The 24,300-nt window shown below is 44.2% G+C and overlaps 1 protein-coding gene across 9 annotated transcripts in view; it reads left to right on the top strand.

Moving 5' to 3' along the window:
- METTL24 (methyltransferase like 24) overlaps positions 1–24,300 on the top strand; it is a 119,145-nt gene that overhangs the window by 22,261 nt on the left and 72,584 nt on the right. For 5 of the 9 annotated variants that reach the window (XM_078369943.1, XM_002806728.7, XM_054254323.2 and 2 more), the window contains one exon: positions 17,307–17,405. Coding sequence is in view for 5 of the 9 variants with exons in the window: in XM_002806728.7 (XP_002806774.2) it covers positions 17,307–17,405 (99 nt within the window). In the remaining 4 variants the exon portion in view is untranslated. Of the gene's footprint in view, positions 1–11,793; positions 11,910–17,304; positions 17,477–24,300 lie in introns of those variants that run through there. The other 4 variants (XM_078369942.1, XM_078369945.1, XM_035296503.3 and 1 more) reach the window with 4 other exon arrangements.

Raw genomic sequence — 24,300 nt, 5'->3', positions numbered from 1 at the left:
ATTGGCTGTTGGTTTGTCATAAATAGCTTTTATTATTTTGAGATACGTTTCGTCAATACCTAGTTTATTGAGGGTTTTCAGCATAAAGAGCTGTTGAATTTTGTCAAAAGGTTTCTCTGCATCTACTGAGATAATCATGTGGTTTTTGTTTTTGGTTCTGTTTATGTGGTGAATTACGTTTATAGACCTGTGTATGTTGAACCAGCCTTGCATCCCCAGGATGAATCCTACTTGATCATGGTGGATAAGCTTTTTGATGTGCTGTTGCAATCAGCTTGCCAGTATTTTTTTTTTTTTTTTTTTTTGAGACAGAGTTCCGCTCTTGTTACCCAGGCTGGAGTGCAATAGCACGATCTTGGCTCACCGCAACCTCCACCTCCTAGGTTCAAGCAATTCTTCCGCCTCAGCTTCCTGAGTAGCTGGGATTACAGGCACGCACCACCATGCCAAGCTAATTTTTTGTATTTTTAGTAGAGACGGGTTTCACCATGTTGACCAGGTTGGTCTTGATCTCTTGACCTCGTGATCCACCCGCCTCGACCTCCCAAAGTGCTGGGATTACAGGCTTGAGCCACTACACCTGGCGGCTTGCCAGTATTTTATTGAAGATTATTGCGTCTATGTTCATGATGGATATTGGCCCAAAGTTTTCTTTTCTTGTTGAGTCTCTGCTGGGTTTTGGTATCAGGATGATGTTAGTACATGTTCTTTTACCTCACAGAATTTTCTTATTATCCACCTTCTGAAGCCTGATTCTGTCATTTCATCACACTCATTCTCCATCCAGCCTTGTTCCCTTGCTGGTGAGGAGTTGTGATCCCTTGTAGGAAGAGAAGTGTTCTGGTTTTGGGTGTTTTCATCCTTTTTGTGCTGGTTCCTTTCTATCTTTGTGGATTTATCCACCTGTTGTCTTTGTAGTTGCTGACTTTCAGATTGGGTCTCTGTGTAGACGTCCAGTTTGTTGATGATGAAGTTATTTCTGTTTCTTAGTTTTCCTTCTAACAGTCTGGCCCCTCTGCTGTAGGCCAGCTGAGGTCCACTCCAGGCCCTGCTTGCCTGGAGATCACCTGCAGCAGCTTCAGAACAGTAAGGGTTGTGACCAGTTTCTTCTTCTGCTATCTTTGTCTGAGAAGGATACCCGCCAAATGTCAGTCTGATCTCTCCTTTATGAGGTGACTCTTTGGATATTCGGGGCTCAGGTAGCTGCTTCAAGAGATAGTCTGTCTTTTAGAGGAGCTCAAGTGCTGAGCTGTGAGCTCCATTGTTCATTTAGAGCTGCTGGGCAGGTGTGTTTAAGTCTGCTGCAGCAGAACTCATAAACCCCCCTTTTTTTCCCCAGGTGCTCTGTCCCGGGGACTTAGGGCTTTATTTATGAGTTTCTGTTGTGCTGCTGCCTTTTTTTTAGGGCTGCCTTGCCCACCAAGGAGGCAGCCTAGTCAGTGTCTGCCTGCAGAGGCTTTGCTGAGCTGCTGTGAGCTCCACCTAGCTGCTGTGTGCTCCACCTAGCTGCTGTGTGAACTTTCCTGCAGTCCTGTTTATATGGGTGTGGTTAGAACTGCCTTGGCAATGGTGGTCCACCTCTGTAATGGTGGACTCTTTCTGTAATGGCAGGTTGCCTCAGCAATGGCAGACTACCTCTGTAGTGGTGGAGTACCTCAGTAATGGCGGACGCCTCTCCCCCACAGAGCTAGACCATCCTGGGTTCAGGTGTGCTTGCTGTGACTCTCAACCCAGAGTGTTTCCAATTGCTGGTTTTTTTTTTTCCTTTGTGGGGGTGAGACCAGCCAAGCCTGATCACCTGGCTCCCTGCTTCAGAGCTTTTCTCAGTTGAATGGTTGACTCTCTCCCAGGTGTTCCAGTTGCCTGTTGAAAAGACGCTGGGATCTGTGATTTCCCATGCAGCAACCCACTGCACTGGCTGAAACAGCAGTGCTGAGATTTGTGGCGCTTTTTTGCCCAGGAATCGTCTGGCCTGGCTCCCTGTTTCAGTCCCCTTTTTAATCAGATGGGGCAACCCTGCCTTCCTGGAGCTCCAATCACCAGCTTAAGAGGGCACTCAGACCAGTGTATTTTGCATGGAGAACCACCGTGCCAGGATGCTGGCAAAAAAGCCACACCGACCAAAACAGCTGTGCTGGTGACCCATGGGGCTCCTCCACCTGGGAATCTCCTGGTCTGTGGGCGATAAAAATCCGTCTGGAAATGCATTGTCCACTCACCCTCTGTGCTTTCACTGGGAGCTGCAATCCTGAGCTGCTCCTAATCGGCCATCTTGGATCTTCCCATTCCAATAGAAATGTCTTTTCTATTGTGAATAGTGCTGCAATGAACATTTGTATGCATGTGTCTTTAAGGTAGAATGATTTATATTCCTCTGCATACACACCCAATAATGGGATTTCTGGGTTGAATGTTAGTTCTGCTTTTAGCTCTTTGAGGAACCACCACAGTGCTTTCCACAATGGTTGAACTAATCTACATTCCCATTAACAGTGTATAAGTGTTCCCTTTTCTCTGCAACCTTGCCAGCAAATGATAACCATCTTTTATCGAGTGCATTTTAGTAGGTGCTCACATAAATCAGGATAGGCTAGGTTATGATGTGGTAACAAACATTCATGTGGATGTCTGGATTTCAAATTTCTGTGGATTCAAATAATGAACTTTTATTTCTTGCTTTGCTACATGGCCAGCGTAGGTTGGTAGGGATGAGAGGCAAGGTCTCAGCTTGATGCTGTCATTCAGGGATTCAGGCTGGCCTCTGCCTCTACTTACATATACTACTGCTACTCATTAGAAAGACCCAAATTCTTTCCCTAATCCTTTCACATTCCAATCCTCCTTTTTAACTCATTAAAGATTCCATCCTCCATGACATTTTCAGAGCCACTAGTGAACTTTTCAGTGTGTTCTGTATTTTATGGAGAAAGAATTTCATGAATTTCTTATCGGTTACACTGAGTTCATCAGTGCAAGACAGCTATTGTGGTTTTTACCTGGGAATCCTTTCTGAATTACTACTGGGCATGCCATGTCTATATTATCAACTAGCTTTGGGGAAGATAAAACTCTGAGACCTGGGATGGAGGCAACATGGGGTAGTGGAGCAAATGTGGGACTAGCAGCCTAGAGGACTAGGCCAGAATCCACCACTGTCACGTCCTACTATAACCAGATCTGCTGTTGTAGGGTTCACAGATGGCCCTGAGGAGGGCCTTTGCCATGTCCAGTTTGGGCTCTGGGCTCAGGTTATTGGCTTCCCTTGCTCGAAGAATTGAGCAAAGGGCCTAACCCCCAGAGTGAGTGTTCCAGCTCCAAACAAGTGTTCGCGGACCGAGAGAGTGAGCAGCAATGCATTTTATTGTGCAAGTGAAAGTAAAAGCTTCCACAGCATGGAAGGGTAGAAGGGGACCTGAGAGGGTTGTTATTGTTGGCCAAGGCTGCCTGGGCTTATATCCCCAAGTAATTCTGAGTTGCTGAGTGTTTGCCTCCTAGTCCTGTGTGGGAAGAGGGCTTGTGACCATGAGTCACCTAATTTTGTCTTTCTGGTGGTTGTCTCCTGGTTTCTATTGATCTTGCAAGCAGTATCAGAATGTGCTTGAACAGCTAACTGATACTTTGAACACAGTCTCCTGATATGGTTGAAGTACCTGTCTTGACCTTTTCCCATGCTAGGGTTTCCTTCACAACCTGGGTGACTTTGGGTCTCTGAACTTCATTTTCTTCAATTAGTCTAGATTATGGTTAAGGTCTCTTTTAATGCAAAGATCCCCTACCAGTACAATAGGTGCAGCATAGGCCCAGCTACTTGGGAGGCTGAGACAGGAGGATCACTTGAGCCCAGGAGTTCAAGTCTGGCCTGGGCAATATAGTGAGATGCTAGTCTTAAAAAAAAATACAATGATTCCATACAAGTACAAAGCAAGTAAAATTTAAAGCTTGAAATTGTTTGTGTCTTTTGGATTTTGTAACCTGCTTTTTTTTAAAAAAGTTTTTAACTTATGGATGGAAGCTTATTTGTTTTTCTTTAATGAAAGGAATAGTAATCATTTCTCATCCAATTAAGAAATATGTTTAAGATTTCATTGGCTCCACCTGCCCTGTTAGTACAGTTTGTCCCTTGCATTCTTATTTCCAGTCTGAAATGGGGAGAGGGGCCTGGGCCAAGGTCAGTTGCCACTTTGGCAGCTTCTCTTCTAACCTTGGATATTCTCGCTCCCATTCACCAAAGACTCCCGAGTCCAGAGAGTTCCACAGCAGCAAACCCAGTCAGAATTATTGACTTCCAAAAAGGTCTGCTTCCTTCAGCAATTCTTCATGTTCCTGAAAAGGGCCACTTCATAATAAAGACAGTGGATTTTTCCTTCCATTTAGGGTTGAGGTGGAAATACTTTTGGTTCCAGAGGAGAATTCCAGTCAGCTCTGCCTGCCTTGTTCTGCCCTGGTGGCAGCTTCCCAGAGATTCAAAAGAAGCTTTTATGTAGCTTCTTCTAACTTGTCAGCCACTGTAACTTATAGTGCATGCAGACAGAAAAATGTTCTGTAAATATAGAATCATGTGAGGAATGTCCTGGAACCAGTGTTTTCTCTAATTGTCAGGTAGGATTTATTGAGACTACCAAATACTGTATCACTGTCTAAGGGCAAGAGTGTAGGACAGGCCAGTATGAAACATGAACAATATGAAAATGACAAAAGAATTAATGAATGAAGGAATGCACACTGAGAACAGAGAAATACATACATGTGTACATGCACGTTTATGTGCAACCAATGACATATTCAATGGGATGTGATAGCCTCATGAGGAAACTGCTGCTAGTCTTTTTTTTTTTTTTTTTGAGATGGAATCCAGCTCTGTTGCCTAGGCCAGAGTGCAGTGGCACGATCGTAGCTCACTGCAACCTCAGCCTCCCAAGCAGCTAGGGCTACAGGCACACGCCACCATACCCAGCTAATTTTTTGTATTTTAGTAGAGATGAAGTTGTATTTTTTTCATCGTGTTGCCCAGGCAGGTCTCGAACTCCTAAGCTCAGGCAATCCATCGGCCTTGGCATCCCAAAGTGCTAGGATTACAGGCGTGAGCTACCGCCTGCCACTTCTCTTTAACCATGCGGTGAATGACGTGTGGCTTTGCTCTCCCCCATCCCCCAACTCCTGGGGCTGTCCTACTCATGGCAAAGCACTTTATGTCCTGCTTGCTTTTGTCCTGTCTCAGAAGAGAGGATCCAAGTATCATCCATTGTCTACAACTGGTTTCCAAGAAAGGCTTTGCTTCCCATCAATGTCCTGTGCCACATCTGTCCTCTGTCCCCTCCTCAGCCTTTGGGGTGGCTGTGGGATGCTGCCGCTCTGTGTTTTGGGTGCTCTCTGTGGCCTCTGGGATACATTCTTTCTGCCATTGTCCCTGTTCCCCTGCACTTGCTAACTGGATGAGGCATTTTAATTATTTTTGGTGATAAAAGTCACTTCTGGTTTAGAGCCTAGAATGCAAACACTCCCTGACTTGATTGAGGTTGAGACTGACGTGGGCTGAGAGCCACCAAAGAGACCCCAGGAAGCCCTGTGGTCCCCTGGGTTGCTGGTTCTCTTGTGGGGAAGATGGAGATTGCTGTGCAGGTGTTGCTGGAAGTTCCCTCTTTCCTGTTTTCTCTCAGGCATCCCTTTTCCTGCTCTCTTCTCCATTCCTCTCCCCCCTTTTTTTCCTCTCTGGCTTATTTATTTATTATGGAGAACACTACTCTAAGATGAAAATTGAATATATAACTTCTAAATTACTCTTATTAAAGTACAGAAAAATCTGAGAATGACAACATGTAGGGTATGGGTGGGAAACTTAAAAAGAAACGCCCCCAAATAAAAGTATAAAGTAATGTAAATGCACTTAAGTGTTTCAGTTATCAGGAAATATAACTGTTGAAGGGCAAATTTTATAAAATTAAATCAACCAAATGCTGTATACAAAAGAAGTATTCACAATAACATATGTTAAAAATCAAGGCGTGAGCCATCACGCCTGTGATACCAGAACTTTGGGAGGCCAAGGTAGGCAGATCATTTGAGGTTAGGAGTTTGAAACCAGCCTGGCCAACATGGTGAAATGCCATCTCTACTAAAAATACAAAAATTAGCACACACTTGTAATCCTAGCTACTCAGGAGGGTGAGGCAGGAGAATCACTTGAACCCAGGAGGCAGAGGTTGTAGTGAGCTGAGACTGTGCCACTGTACTCCAGCCTGGGTGACAGCGAGACTCCCCTCAAATAAATAAATAAAAAAAAATAAATCAAGTGAAAAATATGTCAAATACAAATCTAAAATAAAAACATGGTTTACAAATATCAACCAGGCAAAATTTCAAGGCAGGAATCATTAAATGGAGCAAACTGGTGGCTTTTATGTCCTCCCCACCCTCTGCAAACCCCCATTTCCCTTTGGTTTTAATAGCAACTCAGGATCCCAAGCATTGTTGAAATGGGGTTTTAGGGGTGCAGCAGACCTGCCTCCCAGATACATCGATGTCTCAGAGCTGGTCAGTGTTTGGGGGAAGATCAACTGACTGGAGTTTTCTGACTGAAGTAAGTCGATGAACATAGCAGATTGGTGTTGATTCAGATGATGTTAAACTTCTAAGATTCAGAGTTGCTGAAAGTCCAGGTAGGCTTATGTACTTTGAATAGGATGTGTATATATGTTGGGGCAAGCTGTGTGAGAGAGACAGAGACAAGGAGAGGCAGAGAGAGAGAGATAATCCTTACAAATATGGTTAATGTTTCCAGGCAAATTTTTTGTTTTGTTTTTGTTTTTTAGACAAATGCTCTCCTTCTGTTGCCCAGGCTGGGGTGCAGTGGTACAAGCATAGCTCACTGTACCCTTGAATTCCTGAGCTCAAGTGATCCTCCTGCCTCAGCCTCCCATGCAGCGGGGACTACAGGCATGCACCACCACTCTTGGCTAATTTCACAATTTTTCATAGAGATAGGGGTCTTGCTTTGTTGCCCAGGCTGGTCTTGAACTCCTAGCCTTAGGTCATCCTCCCGCCTCAGCCTCCCAAAACTTTAGGATTACAGGAATGAGCTACCGTGCCCAGCCCAAACATTCTTATATAAACTTACTTTCATAAGAAAACCGAAATCCATTTCTCCTTTCCGGGTTGATGTGCAACTTCAATGAAACCCATAATTTGACATCTGAGTCTTTACTTTGCATGCAGACACTGTGTAGTTTCTACCTCATGAAAACCTCTGACTTTCACTGGACCCACTCTAGGTATATGGCTTCTCCTTTTACTGCCTGTGATAAAAATCTAAAATAGATTATGTTTTATTCTCTTAGCCATCTCCTGGTGTGTTTCAGTCTCACTCACGTTTGAACCATTTTGACCTACACAGAAAATGTGGTGAATTTAAAGATGTCAGTTTAAAAACAAACTCCAACTCAAATTTGTTTAGCCACTCTTTCCAACTTACCAAGATAACTTAGGGAATAAATCCAGAGCTGAGTGTTTATTCCTTCTTGTCTTTTATTTTTGTATTCCTTCCTAAAAGTTATCGGGGCCTGCTTGAATTATAGTGCATTTTCTCTTGTCAGAGCTGATTTGATTTCTGGCTCCCCTGCCTCCCAGCCTACCCTCTGTGTCATGCTGCAGAGGCGGCAGATTGGCGCTCTGGATTTGAATTTCAGCATGCCTGCTGTCTGCTGCCAGAGACATTTAGCAGATGGGCTTGCAGAAGGGGAGCTGGGTCTTGACAGGGAGGGGGCCTCAGGGGAAGAGGCTCCTATGGGACGGGCTGGCTCTGCCTTTTCTCACCTTGCTGTTTTGACCCTGGCCCACTGTTGGGTCTGTCACAAGATTAGCAGATGCTCAGTTTTTTTTTTGTTGTCTTTAATATATAGCACTTTGCTTATGATGCATGTGGGTGTGGAATTCTTTGAGTTTTCCTCTAAGGGGTTTGCAAAGCTTCTTGAATCTTTATGCTGTGTCTTCCATCATATTTGGGGATCTTTCCATCATTCTTTCTTTTTCTTCCTCCTCCTCCTCCTCATCCTCCTCCTCCTCCTCCTTCCTCTTCGTCTTCTCCTACTTCCTTCTTTCTTCTTTCTTTCCTCCTCCTCTCCTCCTCCTCTTTCTCCTCCTCCTCCTCCTCCTCTTCCTCCTTCTCCTTTTCCTCCTCCTCCTCTTTCTCCTTCTCCTCCTCCTCCTCCTCCTCCGTTTTCCTCTTCTTCTGAGGCAGGGTCTCACTTTGTCACCCAGGCTGGAGTGCAGTGGCACAACATGGCTCACTGCAGCCTTGACCTCCCAGTCTCAAGCAATCCTCTCACTTCAGCCTCCAAAGTAGCTGGGATTACAGGCATTTACCACCATGCCCAGCTAATTTTTGTATTTTTATAGACACAGGGTCTCGCCATGTTGCGCAGGCTGGCCTTGAACTCCTGAACTCAAGTGATCCGCCCACCTCAGCCTCCCAAAGTGCTGGGATTGCAGATGTGTGCCACAGTGCCTGGCCTTATTAGTTCTTTAATTTTTTTCCCTGTACTGCACTCTTTCTTCCCCTTCTCTGGAATATCAGTGACGTGAATGTTAGACTTCTTGGTATTGTTGCACAGGTGCCCTTCCACACTTTCTGTTGTTCACATTGGATACTTTCTATGATCTATCTTCAAATTCACTCTTTCTTGTGTCACATTCATTCTGCTATTGAATCCATCCCCTGAGATTTATTTCAGTTATTGTATTTTTCCGTTCCAGAATTTCCATTTGGTTCTCTATGCCTCCTGTTTGTTTGCTGAGACTTTCTATCTTGCCTTTGGTTTCAAGCCTGTCTACCTTTACTTCATGAATTATTTTGTAATAGTTGCTTTTAAGTCTTTGCCAAAAATTTCAACATCCATGTCATGCCTACATGGACATCTGTTAATTGTCTTTTTCCCACATAAGTTGGGATTTTCCTGATTCTTCATGGGCTTAGTTGTTTGGGACTACATCCTGAAAATTTTGAATATTAGAAGGCTGAGTTTTCTTTAAATACTGTGTATAATGTTGATATATTTAACAGGCCTCAAGTTCCTCCCAGCCTCCTGTGGTTGTAATTTCCATGTCCGCTCTGTTTTCAAAGACTTTGTCATGGTTTCACCTCTGTCCCATGTGCATCCCACCCAGTGGCCAGTCTGGGGCTTGGGTAGAGGTCTGTCTGTGACCTCCAGAGGGCCATCTGTTAGCTCAGGCCTAAAAGTCTTTACTGTGCCAGCCTGGATCAGATCCACACATGTACAGTTCTAGAGTGAGCCTGGGGGTTTACAAATCCTTTCATGGGGCTGCCTTCCCAAGCTACTCCTTCTCCCCGGTTGCCCTTATATTATCCAGTTCCCTATGGTTTTTGAATCTATGGCCAGAAAGTTTGATCTTTTACCCCTGCTTTGCCTACGCTCTGCTACACACTTCCCGTGACTGTGCCTGAGTCCAAGACCAAGCTGTGGGAAGAGAGAGAGACAGGAATAATCCATGAGGATTCACCCCACTGTCTGGGGGCCACTGCCTCAGATGGGAGAGGAAACTTCCATTTTTGCGGGGTTCTAGGTGCCTTTAGGCCCCCACTGTGGCATCTACCATCTTAGTGGGATTACTTGAGAGGGAATGCAAGAACAGAGAAAGGGAAAAAAAAAAGGAAGAAAAGTGAGGATTTCCTCTACTTTCCCTGAGCATCAGGAGGTGCCCTGCCTCCTGGAACCTGAGCTAACAGCCTGCTCCTGGTGCTTCCTGGCTGTGCCAGTGCCCACTGGTGCCAGGCAGCCTAGAGTAGGGATGAGCAGGATACCAGAAGGAAAAACAATGGCGACCTGGCTCCTAGTTTCCAGGTACTTTGAATTCTGGTCTTCTGCAATCTGCCTGCTACTGTTTACTTTTCAGATTCCTCAAATAACCACTCTGTGCATTCTGTCCAGGTTTCACTGCTGTATTCTGTGAGAGACATGGGGTGGGAGTGTGCTTACCCAGAACGGAAACTGAGATCCTTTGTTTTTAAATGAAATTTTTGCATGGGTTACCTGAATTTTAAACATCACCGCACAATTTATAACTGACTCTTGCTCTTTCTGAAGCAGGGCCAAGTCTGAGAAACAGGCCAATTACAGGAGAATGCTGAGGGGAAGGGATGTGAACTGCACACTGCACACCCCCTCCCCGCCCCCCCTTCCCCCTCTCCCCCTTCCCCCTGTACTCCCCTCCCACCCTGTAGCCTTCAGAAGCCCTGGGCACACACTGAGGGTGTTACAGAAATGTAACGGCAGGGCTCACAGTCTCAGCCAGGAATGGAGTCATGTTCTGTCCAGATATCATTCTATGCTTCTCCCTCCCCTCTTCTAAAAAGGAATAAACAATTTCCTTCAGTCATTGTTTCCTGCTCACTAACAGATGCTCTTAATTAGTGCAAAATTGCTAAATAAATCTATTTTATTTGTTTTGGATTTGTTTCTCCCAGAAAGCTTAGGCTTCACCATCATCAACACATCAACAGACACTCACTTGATTGTTTAGTTGGAGTCGAGGACTGAAAACCTAGCTCCTTGTTCATTTCCACACACACAACTGTGATGCACAGAATTGAGGGTTAGTCATCTTTCCCAGCAGAAAACTGCTGCTTAAAACCATTCAGGAGCTTACTAGGGGTGGGAACATGCATCTGAGAGTATTGAAACTTTATAAAAATATTCCAAACACTATTCATTATCTATCATGATAAAGAAACTGATCATTGACATCAGTCATCATATAACTTCATCCTCCAAAGGACTGTAGCCTTGAAACATCGAGGAATGGAGGCTTAGAAGCATCCTTTAGGTTTATTTTTTATAAAAAATGTAGAAACATCCTTGTAAAGCTGATGGTGGCAATATTTTTTGATAATGTCTTCATGGGGCTGCCTAGGGTCATTCATGGGTGTGAGGGTATGGTCTGTGAAGGAGGACGCTTTTATTCCAAATTTTAAAACAAAGAAAGCTTCTGCCCAACACAGAATCGATAGCTCCCTTTCCTAGGTCATGAGTAGGCCTGCTTTTTTTGTGTAAATTTTTAAAATGCTACCAGTTTTGCTTGAGGCTCATGATCTTGAATTAATATATTTCTATTATGTATATAAGTGTAAGCTGGTAGGCAAAGGAGTATTTTAAAAGATTGTGGGCCGGGCGCGGTGGCTCACACCTGTAATCCCAGCACCTTGGGAGGCCGAGGCGGATGGATCACGAGGTCAAGAGATCAAGACCATCCTGGTCAACATGGTGAAACCCCGTCTCTGCTAAAAATACAAAAAATTAGTGCCTGTAATCCCAGCTCCTCAGGAGGCTGAGGCAGGAGAACTGCCTGAACCCAGGAGGCAGAGTTTGCGGTGAGCTGAGATTGCGCCATTGCACTCCAGCCTGGGTAACAAGAGTGAAACCCCGTCTCAAAACAAAACAAAACAAAACAAAACAAAACAAAAAAAAGATTGTGGGGTTTTTCTGGCATTATCTGTTAGGAGTAAAATCTTGGATTTCAGCTTTATGGCTTGAGAGAATCATTTTCTTTTTTTCAAGAAACAAAACTTTATGCTGAGATCACAAATGATAAAAAACATCCCAAAGCCTTATGGCTGTGCTTGTTGCAGTCTTTCTGAGTTAAATCCATTATCTCTATGCACTGAATGACTCGGTGATCACTTTTTACCCTTTGAGAGGTAGAATCTCAGATATCTGCAAAATAGTCATTAAATAACATGAGTTAGTCATATATGGAATCTTCTGCTGTCCTTAAATCTAAACTTTTGGATTTTTTTCTTAGTAATGAAGACATTTGCCCCTCATTAGAAGAAGGCATTTGCTTCTCATTAGAAGAAGTGAGTACACTTTTCAATGCACATTTTCTGGACAAGGTGCCAGGTAAGGCCTTTGCAAACCCGAAAGGGGGCTGCTTCCTTTCTTTGGAAATCAGGACCACACCTGCCCTGAGAAATCCTTGTCTGAGGTGGAGCAGTCCCCTCTGTATGAATGCCCTGGTGGTTTAGAAATAGAAGGGGTCCCATTCCTGCAGGAGCTCAGGAGCAAAGCTGCTTCTCTGTGGCAACTCATTGTAATGCTCCATTTGACATTTCAACTCAGGCCTGCTGAGGACAGACAAACAGATCAATCCAAAATGATGGTATTTCCAGTCACCTTTGCTTACGCTGCTGTTTTACCTGCCTGAAAAGGAAGTACAGGTGGCAGGCGGGATTGGGAATACACGTTCCCACCTCCTGGGAGCAATGGGGATGGCATTGTTATGGCCACTGATATTTGAAGATGTGGATGATAGGCATTTAATATGCCTGGCATTTAGAGAATTGTTTGGGTAAAATCACAATGATTTTTTTTAAAAAAGCTTTTAAAAAGGGAAAGATGATTTTTATCCTTTTCTATTTAACCTGCCATTGATGTTTTAAGGTGCTCAGAGAATTCTCTTTGTGGGAATTTGGGAAGGACAAATGTTGATGTGTACACTAGAGAATTAAGACAAATGATAATTGAAAGAGATGATAAAAGCTAGTGGTTTCCATGGGGAAATAATCACAAACTGCTGTCAGACTGATTCCAATAAGAACATTGCTTTATGTGAAATGTTTTTTAAACAGCTCAACCAAAGCATTAAGCCAGAGCACTTCTGAGGGCATCTATTTGCAGTGCTTCTATTATATCCCCATCTGAGACTCCTCAACTTAACATTATTCACTGTTTCAGCTGCTGTGCTTAGCTTCTTTGTGGTCAACATTCAGTTGGAAATGAAAAATATTAGGTTGCAAGAAGAATACTATTCGCGGACCCTTAAGATAATTCTATAGTTTCACCATATTGATTTACCATATGGATTTGAAATTATTGATCTGTGAAGTTACTTTTGTGTGTTAGCCCAGGTTAAATGCTACTGCTGTGTTTAGGGTGTCTCTTTAATGCAGGAAAAACCGTTGATGTGCTTTTGGGCTTCTAGCAGTGGAGACTGCTTCCCACGCTCTGCCTTTGTATTTTCAGGCATTTATTCTAGAGTAATACTCAGGCACTGCACCTTTCTGTGCCCCCAGTGTACCCTGTTGAGATTTCTGTCAGAGCCCCTATAACCTTTATTGCATTCATTGGTTTACACAGCTGTGGCCTATATTAAATTGTAACACAGAGCCTGGCATGTGGCACAAATGCCCACTGAATGAATGAATGACTCCTTGGTCAAGTCTCACTGCCTCTTTCCAAAGAATGCTGAAACAAGAAGCCTTCCATTTGCTCCTGCTGGCCCAACCTCCACCCTGCTCCACCCCTGGGAGGCTGACCTGCAGGCACCAAGCACAGCCTCACTTTGAGTTTGACCAACAGGAGGCAGGAGATTGTTGGGTGGGGCAGACAGTTAGCATGGAATATCTAATAGGATTGTCTGTATTCCTCTATTACAGACTTCTCCATGTAGCTCTCTTTAGGCTTGTAAGGGCTCTCTGGTGTTATCAAACACAGATATTACATTATTTATTCCTTACTGGCTTCCTTAAGCCTGCCCACAGCTTTGTAAATAGTCTTTTTGTTAAATTCTCTCAAATTAGCTAGTTTGAATGAGCCCACTGGATCCTACTGGGACCCTGACTGACTGCCCAAGTCACCCAGCTGACAACGTTGGTTATAATTTAGACATTATAGGGGTGAACGGTGTAATACCTTTCCTCACTCATTGTACACACATGGCCAACACTCCTTTAACAAAAGACAGGTTAATGAGAGAAAAGCACAACAAATGTATTTAATCAAAGTTTTACATGACATGGGAGCCTTCAGAAATGACTCAACGATGCAGAGAAAATGATCTCTTTTAATGCTTAGTTTCCGTGAAGATGTACAGCTACATGGAAGTGTGATTGGACAAAAGGGTCTGATCTATAGTAGTAGACTGAGGGGGAAACCCCAGCAAGGACTGTCTGTTCAGCTTCTTCTTGGTCTCTATGTAGCATTTCTTCATCCTGGGTATGGGGCAAGATCCCTCTGGAACAGAGGTATTGGGGGAGAAGGGAGAGAGTGACCTTTAAAGATGTTATGACTTGCTTTGGGGAAGAGTGTCTCCAGTTTCTCTCACCTGCTTTGCAGAAGAGGAATTCTGGTTTCTAGAACTCACTTTGGGGAAGAAAGAGGAGTGAGGGGCAGGAAGGAGAGAAGATCAGAGATAACTTTCCTTTGAGGCCCATCCAATGCCCTTTTGAGACAGCCAAGTATAAAGCAGACGTGGGAGAAACTGAACGGCCTGCTCACTGGAAGGAGTGCACGCTGGGGCGGAGCCTCGGGAAGTCGGCAACGTTTGCAGCGGGGAGGAGCCTGGCCTCTCCTGTTCTGGGGTGGAATCTGGGATTCAATCTGTGAGGCAGGAAGCTAGCTAGCAGAACTTTTGCTTTGCTGAGAGTCTCTGTTTCCCTTTTTTTCCTTTTTGCTCAAAAAACTCCATTTTTCTCACCCTTCAAAGTGTCTGTGAATCCAATCTCTCATGGTCATATGACAAGGAGTCCATTTTATCTGCACTAAAGAGAAAGTCCTACAACACTTTAAAGTACATAACATGCCAAAGCACTAGACTTTGGGGAATCATGTTCTGAGCCCCAACAACATCATAGTCTGTCTCCCTTGCATTATTTCAGTAACCTCCCTTTTCTAGGCCAGCCTACCTCTGAATTAGAATCAGCTGGAGCAGGAGTCAGCAAATTACAGCTTGCAGGCCCAGTTCAGCCTGCTGCCTGTTTGTGTAAATGAAGCTTTATTGGAAGAGAGCCATGACTTTTTGTTTACTTACTGTCTATGGCTGCTCTTGAGCTACAACAGGAGGCAAGGAGTTGCAACAGAAACTGTGTGGCCTGCAGAGTCTAAAACATTGGTTATTTGACTCATTATAGAAACGGTTTGCTAACTCCTGATTTTGAGGAAAACCGTAACATGTGAACTTCATCATTTTCATCCAGGGCCTCCTGGGCCAGATGCTGGAGGCCCTTGAGAGTGGTCCATGACAGTGAAGTGGGAGGTTTTAAACCCCGGGCCTCGCTGAGTGTTCTTGGGACATCATGTTGCTGTGTTGGCTGCTGCAGAAACCTGGGACGCACTCACTGTCCCAGTGTGACCAAGCAGGGCTGGAGGCATTTGTGTGAATGTGTTGTAATATATGATTCCAGAATCGAATAATTTCCTAAAGAGAACAACTCTCCTGAATATTTTAGTGTTTTCCTGTCAAAGTTATTTTGTACATATCTGTCTCCCCCACCTGACCATGAGTGCCTCTTGGGAGAGCCTGGGCTTTAGTCATATCTGTACTCACCAGGGCCTGGTACAGAGTGGCTAAGGCTCAATAAATAGTTTGCCCAAATAGTAATCAACATTGAATTCAAGGAAGGAAAAAAGAAAAGGTGGTGGGGTGGGAGGCATTACCTGGGAAGGCGGTATGACTTCATGTTCTCCTGCTCTTTTACTTGAGTCTCGGCCTGCTCAGCCTGCACAGAACAAGAAGAGCTATAAGAAAAGGCTGTTCTTCCAGGAGGTACCCCTCAGGAAAGACTGGCTACATGATTTGTGGGCCCGGTATAAAATGAAATGCAGGGCCTCTTGTTCAAAAATGATCAAGAATTTTGACTAACTCTAGGCGTACTGCCTATGAGTTCACAAGGAGCAGTAATTAAAAAATAATAAAATTACTAAGAATTTCGAGAGAGCATCAGCAGAGCATTAAACTGAGCATGGCCTCCTAAGACTGCACAGGTTGCTGGCCCTGCTCTATGGGTTCCCGAAAAAAGGCAGCCTGTGGAAACCAGGGAAGGCTCCTTCAATCTAGAGGGACTGCATGGTGCTCAGCCCCTGCAAGGGCAGTACAGGCTGTGGGGATGTAAGACTGGGGGCTCTACAGGATTTCTGCAACGGTGTGTGTCTAATGATGCCTACACCGAATAACACTTCATCACTTTCAAAGCACTTGCATTGATCTCAGACCCTCACGTGAGAGTGGATTCCTCTTCCCCAAACCCAGATAGCTGGTCTGGCCTCACACAGACTAACCCTGTTCTCCACTACTTCCTTGTTTTCCATGTAACCCCGAGTCACCTGGGCCACCCCATCTAAGGGCAACAAACCACATGTGTACTAAAGTGTCTCATGGCTGGCCTGTCTAGATGTTTCCGTCTTTGGGTTCAGATAGTTCCCACCACAGTACCTGACTGGAAAACACTGTGTAACTGTGAATGATCCCTTTATCTTCCCCCAGAACCCTGCCCTGACCACTTCTTCACCATAAAAAGGGGCTTAGGGGCCCATTCTCACCACACTGCAGGAATGCTATGCTATGACACCCAAAGCCTTTCCTGGCGCTAGACATTGACCCCACCAGCTACCAGAGCTCTCCCTTCCCCACCCTGCGAAAGCCCTCCCCGCCCCAGGAATTGCAGCAAACCTCATGGAGGTCTCCCAGTGGTGACAACTATAGGTAGGGAGTTCTGAGCTCTAATAAGGATCTCCTGACTAGTGCCCCCTTCTCACTGAAAGAGCTCCCATTTTTGCTTCCTTCAGACCACTGCGTTCCCCAACCCTTCATCCACTGATCCTTTCTGCAAAAGGGGGCTGAGCGGGTCATCCTTAACCACTCTGCTTATGAGAGCACCCATAACCTCTGCTAACAGGTGGTGGTTAGCAGTGTTTCTAACACTTTCATCCCAAAGTGCTAGAAAGCCACCCTCCCCAGCCCTGGTGATGACAGCTCCCGGGTCCTCACTTTGCATATGCAGGGTTCCAGCAGCCAAGGGATATGGCCCCATCTCCTTGCACTGAGGAAGATAAGCAAATGCCCAGAGCATTTCTTTCCCACAAAGAGGAGACCCCAGCATTATGGTGCTTTGCTTAGGGAGGACATATTCCTGAAGCTCTAAGTTTTGGGAAACTGTCGTTGATAGGGAGTTTTTTTTCCCAGTGGAGCACGGCCTCATATAAAATAAGCTGTAGTTAAGGGAGAGCCCAATGGGGTCAAGTGGAGTTTCCCTTTGATCATAAATGCATAGTCAGACTGTCCCTGGGCCTTTGTACTCTCCTGCTTAACCTGGAAGCTGGGTTGCCTCAGGCCTCATTCGTCTCCCTGTGACTGATGTGGCCTTAATGACAGCAGCTCCCAAAGAGCCCCCTGCTGCCTGTGTGCACATGTGTGTGTTTTGCTGACACCTAAGGCAGCCTCACGCCCTCTCTGATACCGTGTCCTCCTCCTGCTCAGCTCCTCCTTCCTTACACACAACCTGTGTTTTCTGTTTCTTGCAGGGTCCTCGGTGGCATATAGATCTCCAGCCTTGGGCAGGCCCTGCTCAGTCCCTGGATGAAGAAGCCTGGAGGTTCCTGAGATATATCAGCACCACCCAGGTTGTGTTTCAGGCTCAAACCAGTTAGAGAAGAATGCAAAAGATCCTGATTGCCCCTTTGGAAAGAAGGAGGTGGGGTGGTTCTCAGTGACTCCTGATAAGGACTTGACCGGGACGGGTGTTCAGAGGCCTTGTTGCTTATACTCATCCACTCACTTGGAGGCAGATACGATGCTTTCCATTTGCCAGGGCATGTTCCTACTTCCAAGAGTGTTGCCAACCTGAAATGTTTAAATGATTCATCCCAAAGTGTTTTAAAGATCCACTTTAGAAAATTGCTTTGGAAAACCATTTGAAATGACAGATTGGTCCCCATGAGTAGGCAGTCGAGTATGTCACAAAATAAAACCATCATCTAGAGGTTCAAGCACCATTTTGTATTTGGAGGAACTTGCCTTTCCACTCTTCTGCCACAGATGCTTGGCAGCTAGGGACGTGCTAGGCAGGAGAACAGAGGAGGCTTTGCAGGCAGTGTGCTGAGTAGTTAGTGAATCCAAAGGCTCTCTATCCTCAGAGCACTTTAAATTGTTACTGAGCACAGGCCTTTATTAGTGACTTAACACATTGTGGCAGCTCCTGCCCACCTCAAGGCTGAACCAGTGCCTGGAGCAGGCAGAGACTGTCCATTAAGGAGAGTCTATGGCTTTTGACATGTTAATCAGGAGGTTCCATTCTCAAGTTGCCTGATCCCAGGGGGAAAGAGAGACAGAAAAGGAAAACAAGGCCCAAGGGAAATTTAGCCCTGAACTGAGAGATGCTAGCAAATTAGGAGCTCAGACTGCCTGTGAGCTGCACATGGGCTGGCTCAGGAAGCTGCACAGTGGAGCTGGTGCTGTACGGGGGGATCCTGGATTTTAAAAATCTCCCTCAAGCCCACTCTTGGCATCCCTCTTCTCCTCCCCAGCCTCGCTGGCAGCAGAGCCCACTTTTCCTCTGTGGGAGAGAATATATTTCTAGATCTTTAGGAGGTTAGTTAGTTTAGGGGCAAAAGAAAGTCCCATTTCTCATATTATGCAGTCAGACAATCATAGGGATTTAATATTTGTCACTCAAACATGGACGTAAAAGCTTGTTGAATTAATCATGAGTGATGGGATGATGAATTAGTCCCTGTGCTTCTCATGATTTTATCTTATTTTGCTGCTGCAAATTAATCTGATGGACTTAGGCAGACTTAATTAAAATGCTGAAATTTTAATTTTGTAGTTCAATTTTACATAAAGGATAAGAATCTGGACCTCTTAACTGTGATCTTCAAAAGCCCTTAAAGGCTCCAGAAGAAAATAAGAGGTGTTAATTTTATGAATCGTATTTGAGAACTATGGGCTTCACCCACCAAAATAAATTTACGTAGTGCAAGCCACCAAATTCCATTTCTATTTGTATTTCATATTAATGTTCCATAACTTATAAAAGGCATGTTTGCTTAGAAGTTATTGAGGCATGAAATGGTCATTTTTAGATCCCTCTTGGATCTTCCCCAGAAATTATGGACTGAGAGGATAAAAATTCTGATTTTTATTTTTTGAGACAGAGTCTCCCTGTCACCCAGGCTGGAGTTCAGTGGCACAATCTCAGCTCACTGCGACCTTTGCCTCCCGGGTTCAAGCGGTTCTCCTGTCTCAGCCTCCCAAGTAGCTGGGATTACAGGAACCCGCCACCATGCCCCGCTAATTTTTGTACTTAGACAGGTTTTGCCATGTTGGCCAGCTGGTTCTGAATTCCTGATCTCAGGTGATCCACCTGCCTTGGCCTCCCAAAGTGCTGGGATTACAGGTGTGAGCCACTGCGCCCGGCTGAAAAAAAAATTTTTTTAAAGCATCCTCTGTAGTCCAATCTTGTAAACCTGGGTGCTTTACTTTGCTTCTCCGGCTCTCCTTGTTCTGATCCTAAAATGGAAGAGATTATATCAAAATTATTTCTACGATCCCTCCCAGTTCTGTGAGCTTGTAGTGTGCATAGAGTAGCATAGAATGGTTATTAACCAAGTATTTTTGAGTGCCTACAAGGTGCCAGGAACTGTTCTGAGGATACAGTCTCTGCCTTTAAGGATCTAACCAACTGGTTGTCAAGGTAGATAACTGGATGTATAATTATTATTCAGCTTGAGGAGCACTAAAAGAGAATTTGTTGTTGAAGCTCACTAGAAGGATTTTTTGTCCTCTAAAAAGAATGATGTAAAGTTCTGGACCTCACAGTGGTTTTTAATGGGGGGCCATTTTAGCTAGGTAAGGTTCTGTGCTTTGATGTACTTCTGGGTTACTGGAAGGCCAGCAGGTGGGAGTCACCAGAGATGACACTAAATGGTTCTTAATCAGAATCCTTTACTAACCAATGCTCCCTCCCCTTCTGTATGTAATGCAAAGCTTTATGGTTGCTTTTGTGGCTTATGCCTCGTTTAGAACTCATCTTGACAACGAAAGCCTGCAAAACTGGCAGAATATTAGAGTCGCTCGTACCTAAAACTTCCAGTTAGCAGAAGTGAGTCATAATGGGCAAGGAAAAAAATAAAAGCTCTGAAGGTACTAATGCGAATTCCACCCCCATCCTCTTATGCTGCTTTTTAACATTAAGAAATATACTTCCTCCAAATCTGTGCTGAAGCTTGTACAGCAAGGCCAGCGTCTGATATGTGCATCGTTGACACGCATTTCTTAATTCAGGAGGAATTTGTTGAACACCTGCTTTGTGGCTGGCGTTGTGCTGGGCCTTGGGATATTACGCCTCAATAAAACACCCCTCCATACTGGTAAATAGCTAGGGTGCAAGAGAGTTGGGTGTTCTCTAACGGGGGCAGACAGATGACTGGGGAAAGTTTCCTAGGCTAGGGGATCTTGGGAGCAGAGGCTTAGTGTATAGGACAGCATGGCATGAGATAGCAATGGGCGTGGCACCCCTTGACTTGTGCATTGTGGTCCTGGAGGCATGGTTAGGGCCATGCATTTTTAAATGAAAGTCCAGAGGATATGGTGTTTGGGTAGAGTATGCAGAACATCAAGCTCAGTTTAATTATTTGTTATTATTATTATTTTAATGTGAAAGACCATGATACATGGCAGAGTTCTGCAGTCCATGGTACACTATCTGCTGCTAACAAATAGTTAAATCATAAATACAGTGCTCTGTTCTAAGGGAAGTCTCCAGATTCAGCTTTTTATGGCAACCCCCAAACCATATGCCTCCAGGAAGCATGCCTTGCAGTACAAAATTAATCTAAGCAACGGTGGCTGTTTTAAAAAAGAAAAAAGAAAATATGTTTTAAAGCCTGTTTATCTATCTATCTATCTATCTATCTATCTATCTATCTATCTATCTATCTGTCTATGTTTCTATCCATCTATCCATCCTTACCTGTATCTCTATCTAGTTATCTACCCATCTGTCAATTTGTAAGAATAACCTAAGAATGAAAACCCATGCTCTGGATATTTGGACTATAACTTTACAACAATAGTGTCTGTTGTATTTACTGCTACACACATACACACACCAGGATAAAAACAATAAACATACAATTCTGCCCTTGAGCCTTTCAAAAATAATGGTACTGTATAAATATACAGCGTAGAGTTGATTATTCTGTAAACATGCAGAAGATCATTGAAGTGATTCTTAAGTTCCAAAATTTTAAGGGCTCCCATTGCCAGATTCTACTTTTGGGTTGGCAGAAATGCCATTCAAGCTTTTGGGATCCAAAATGAAGTGAAAATAAATTAGATCCCTTTAAGTTAAATAACTGAAAAACATTTCAGAAAATCTTTTCCTGGAGTCCGTTTTCCTTTGTCTAGGCCTAATTTGCTTTATTTGGCTAAAATTACAAGGAGAATTAGAGAGACAGAGAACATAATTAGCTGAGTTGGAACTTAGCTAGAAGTTTCTGCCCTCGCTTATTTTGCTTATAAGAGAGTTTACTGAAGCCCTGGCCATAAGTCTTAACTAGAAAGTTTGAAAAATCAATACTTAATTATTAGGAGCAGAAGTTTACAAAGGACTTTCAGTTGTTTACAAAAGCTAATGTTTATCAGTGAGATGGTTAACAAATGGTTAAAATCAAATCATTCTTGTGTTTTTTTTCTGAGCTAAGGAAGGAAGAGGGTATGTTATCAGAGGGAGTGAATGAAATAGAATGTCTCTTCAATAGGGATATATCTGTCCAAGATGAAATCTGTAGAGTAAGAAGAAACGCTTAAAGTAGCCAAAGTGTCATCTTTAATAAAGTAAAACCCTAGTTCCTGACTTTAGCAAAGGAGTTGCAGCTGGATCTGAAAGTCCTGACTCCCCATCTTCAATCCTACCTGACTCTCAGAGACCTCTGGCTAATTGTCAGTGCCAACCCCTTCAGCCCATTGTTAGCGGTGGGGGTCAGTTTAAACTGCTGTTTTCAGTTTAAAGCTCTGGCCCAAGTGTAGCCTCTTTTAATTTGCTAAGGCAGAGATGTGACTAGGCTGGAAAATTTCACTGGGGCTTTGCAAAAGACCTCCAGTAAACTCAAAAGGCCATCTGCATAAAAATCACCCAGGGGAGCTTATTAAAATGCATGTTCTCAGGTATCCGCCTGAGAGATTCTGAGTTTGTAGATCTGGAAGGAGGCCCAGGAATCTGCATTTTTAGTACCTCCCAGGTGATTCTGACGTAGGTGGACCACGCCTTGAGAAATGCTGTGGGAAAGGCTAGAGCTAGGTTTTGATGGCATTAGGAAGGAATGATGAGCAAGGACCTGCAGCACATCATCTCTTGATCTGTCATTATGGAGGTCTTCAGGGACATGTACACAAAGAGCAATGGCAAATGGGAATCATCATACCACTTTAATAAAAATATCCCAGGAGGCTTCCCCAAAGCAGATGGCTCAGGCTTATAAGGTCCAGGCATGCTTTTGGGGCACACACAACTGCCCTGGACTAACTAGCTTCCCACTCGAGGTGGGGCTCAGGAAGGTGCCCATGTTTAAGGCACAGTAATCTGCCCACTAGCAGAACAGGGTCCAATGAACACATTGAGCTGTGACTAACTAGATTAGCAACTTCTCTTCCCTTAGGCGAGTGGGTGGGGAATAGGAGGTGGGCAGGCAGAGACATAATTTCCATTTATCTGTGGGAGAATAGTAGGAGATGAATTATCAAATTAACATGTTGATGCACCCAGTTAATAAATGTATTCTGTTGCTGTTGCTTGAGAAAAGATTCAATTCCATTTTCTTTGATTATTTTTTCCATTAAACAGTGGTTGAAGATAGAGAAGTAGAAAAATACTGGATTCAAGGAAAAGATACATAGGGGTTTCACTTTTTCAGCTTTCCTCTGAAAAAAAAAAAAAAGGAAATATCCTAGCAGAAGACTCACATTCACTGATAAATAGTGCAGGATGGTATTGCCAGGCCAGCTGTAGGTGATACAAGAGTAATGCCGACGCTGTGTTAGTCAAATAGACGCTACCTAATATGATCTTCTTAGATTAAAATTTTGGAAAATCAGTTAAAGGATTTGACAAACTTAGAATATCTTCTTTTCTTTTTAAGTTTTTATTTATTTATTTATTTTTGGAGACAGGTTCTGGTCTTGCTCTGCTGCCCAGGCTGGAGTGCAGAGTCACAATCATGATTCACCGCAGCCTCAACCTCCCGAGCTCAATCAGTCAACACCCCTGAGTAGCTGGGACTATAGGCACATGCTACCATGCTTGGCTAGTGTTTGTATTTTTTGTAAAGATGAAGCTTTGCCGTGTTGCTCAGACTGGTCTCAAGCTCCTGGGCTCAAGCAATCCCCCTGCCTCGGCCTTCCAAAGTGTGGGGATTATAGGCATGAGCCACCATGCCTGGCTCTAGAATATCTTCTTAAGAAGAAAATTGCTTGCTGTTAATGTTTTCCAATGGATGAAAGCAATGATTCTCAGAACATTCTTTGCATCTGGAACGATGCAATAATTCTCAAAACATTCTTTGCATCTGTGGTCTATGCTGTGACAGCAAAAGCTGCTGCATTCATGGAGCATCATGATGACTGAGAGTTTTAAGGGATTGCGGGAAAATACTGTTGCTCAGTAAGGTAAATATCTTGGCCACAGAACTTATTTTCCTTATTTTCTTTGGTTTCAAGAGTCTGCCTCAGCTGTGCAAAATGTTACCAGCCTGAAACACAAGTCAGAATCCCTTATGAAGTATATTTGCTTTGTGTGCAGTTGAAATTAGAGACTTGCTTCTGTTTGACTTATACACACATTCCCTTTGGTTTTCTTATCTAATTTTGATGGATGAGTTAAGAAAAGTGCTTCTGTTAGCTCAGGAAGAGCCTCCTGCCTGGGGCTCTTGCCCTTCTTCCCCAGGAGGAAGTACATTAGAGCAGTGTATCACAAAGAACACTGCCTTATCAGCAGGGACTGCCAATTAATTTTACTTGACCCGTGATCAGCGGTTTACCCTGGATGACACCTGCCACCTTTCGGGACCTTAGCAGCCCCACCTTATCTGCCTGAAATAAGGGATAGCTAATCTTGGGAGTATGCTTCTGAGATCTATGCCTCTGATTGTGCCCCACATGTTATAGCAGGGACTCTGGGTAACAAAGACCTCTATGTATGGTGAGCACACTGTTCTCTGTGTCTGGATGCATGGTGAGCACAGTTCTCTGTATCTGGAATGCCCTTCTTGGTCCGAGCCTCTCAGTTCATCCTCAGGACTAGTACCCCTCTACAAAGCCTTCCTGACACCCCACACCTCCCGGCTTTTGCTCCTGATTTGCTCTCTCCTGTACACCTGCACATGGCTACAGCAGCTCTTAACTTCCCTTCAAACCTGCATATAGTCTCCAGGAGATTACTTATTATTTGGTAATTGAAATTCCTCCAAACAACAACTTGTTGTTCCCTGGGGAGGAGAGTAGTTAGCAGTGGAGAAGGAT

Source organism: Callithrix jacchus, chromosome 4, assembly GCF_049354715.1.
Source record: "Callithrix jacchus isolate 240 chromosome 4, calJac240_pri, whole genome shotgun sequence".
In the NCBI taxonomy this organism is placed as follows: Eukaryota; Metazoa; Chordata; class Mammalia; order Primates; family Cebidae; genus Callithrix; species Callithrix jacchus.
The sequence above is the reverse complement of the archived record's forward strand: the minus strand, read 5'-3'. Positions and strand labels throughout refer to the sequence as shown.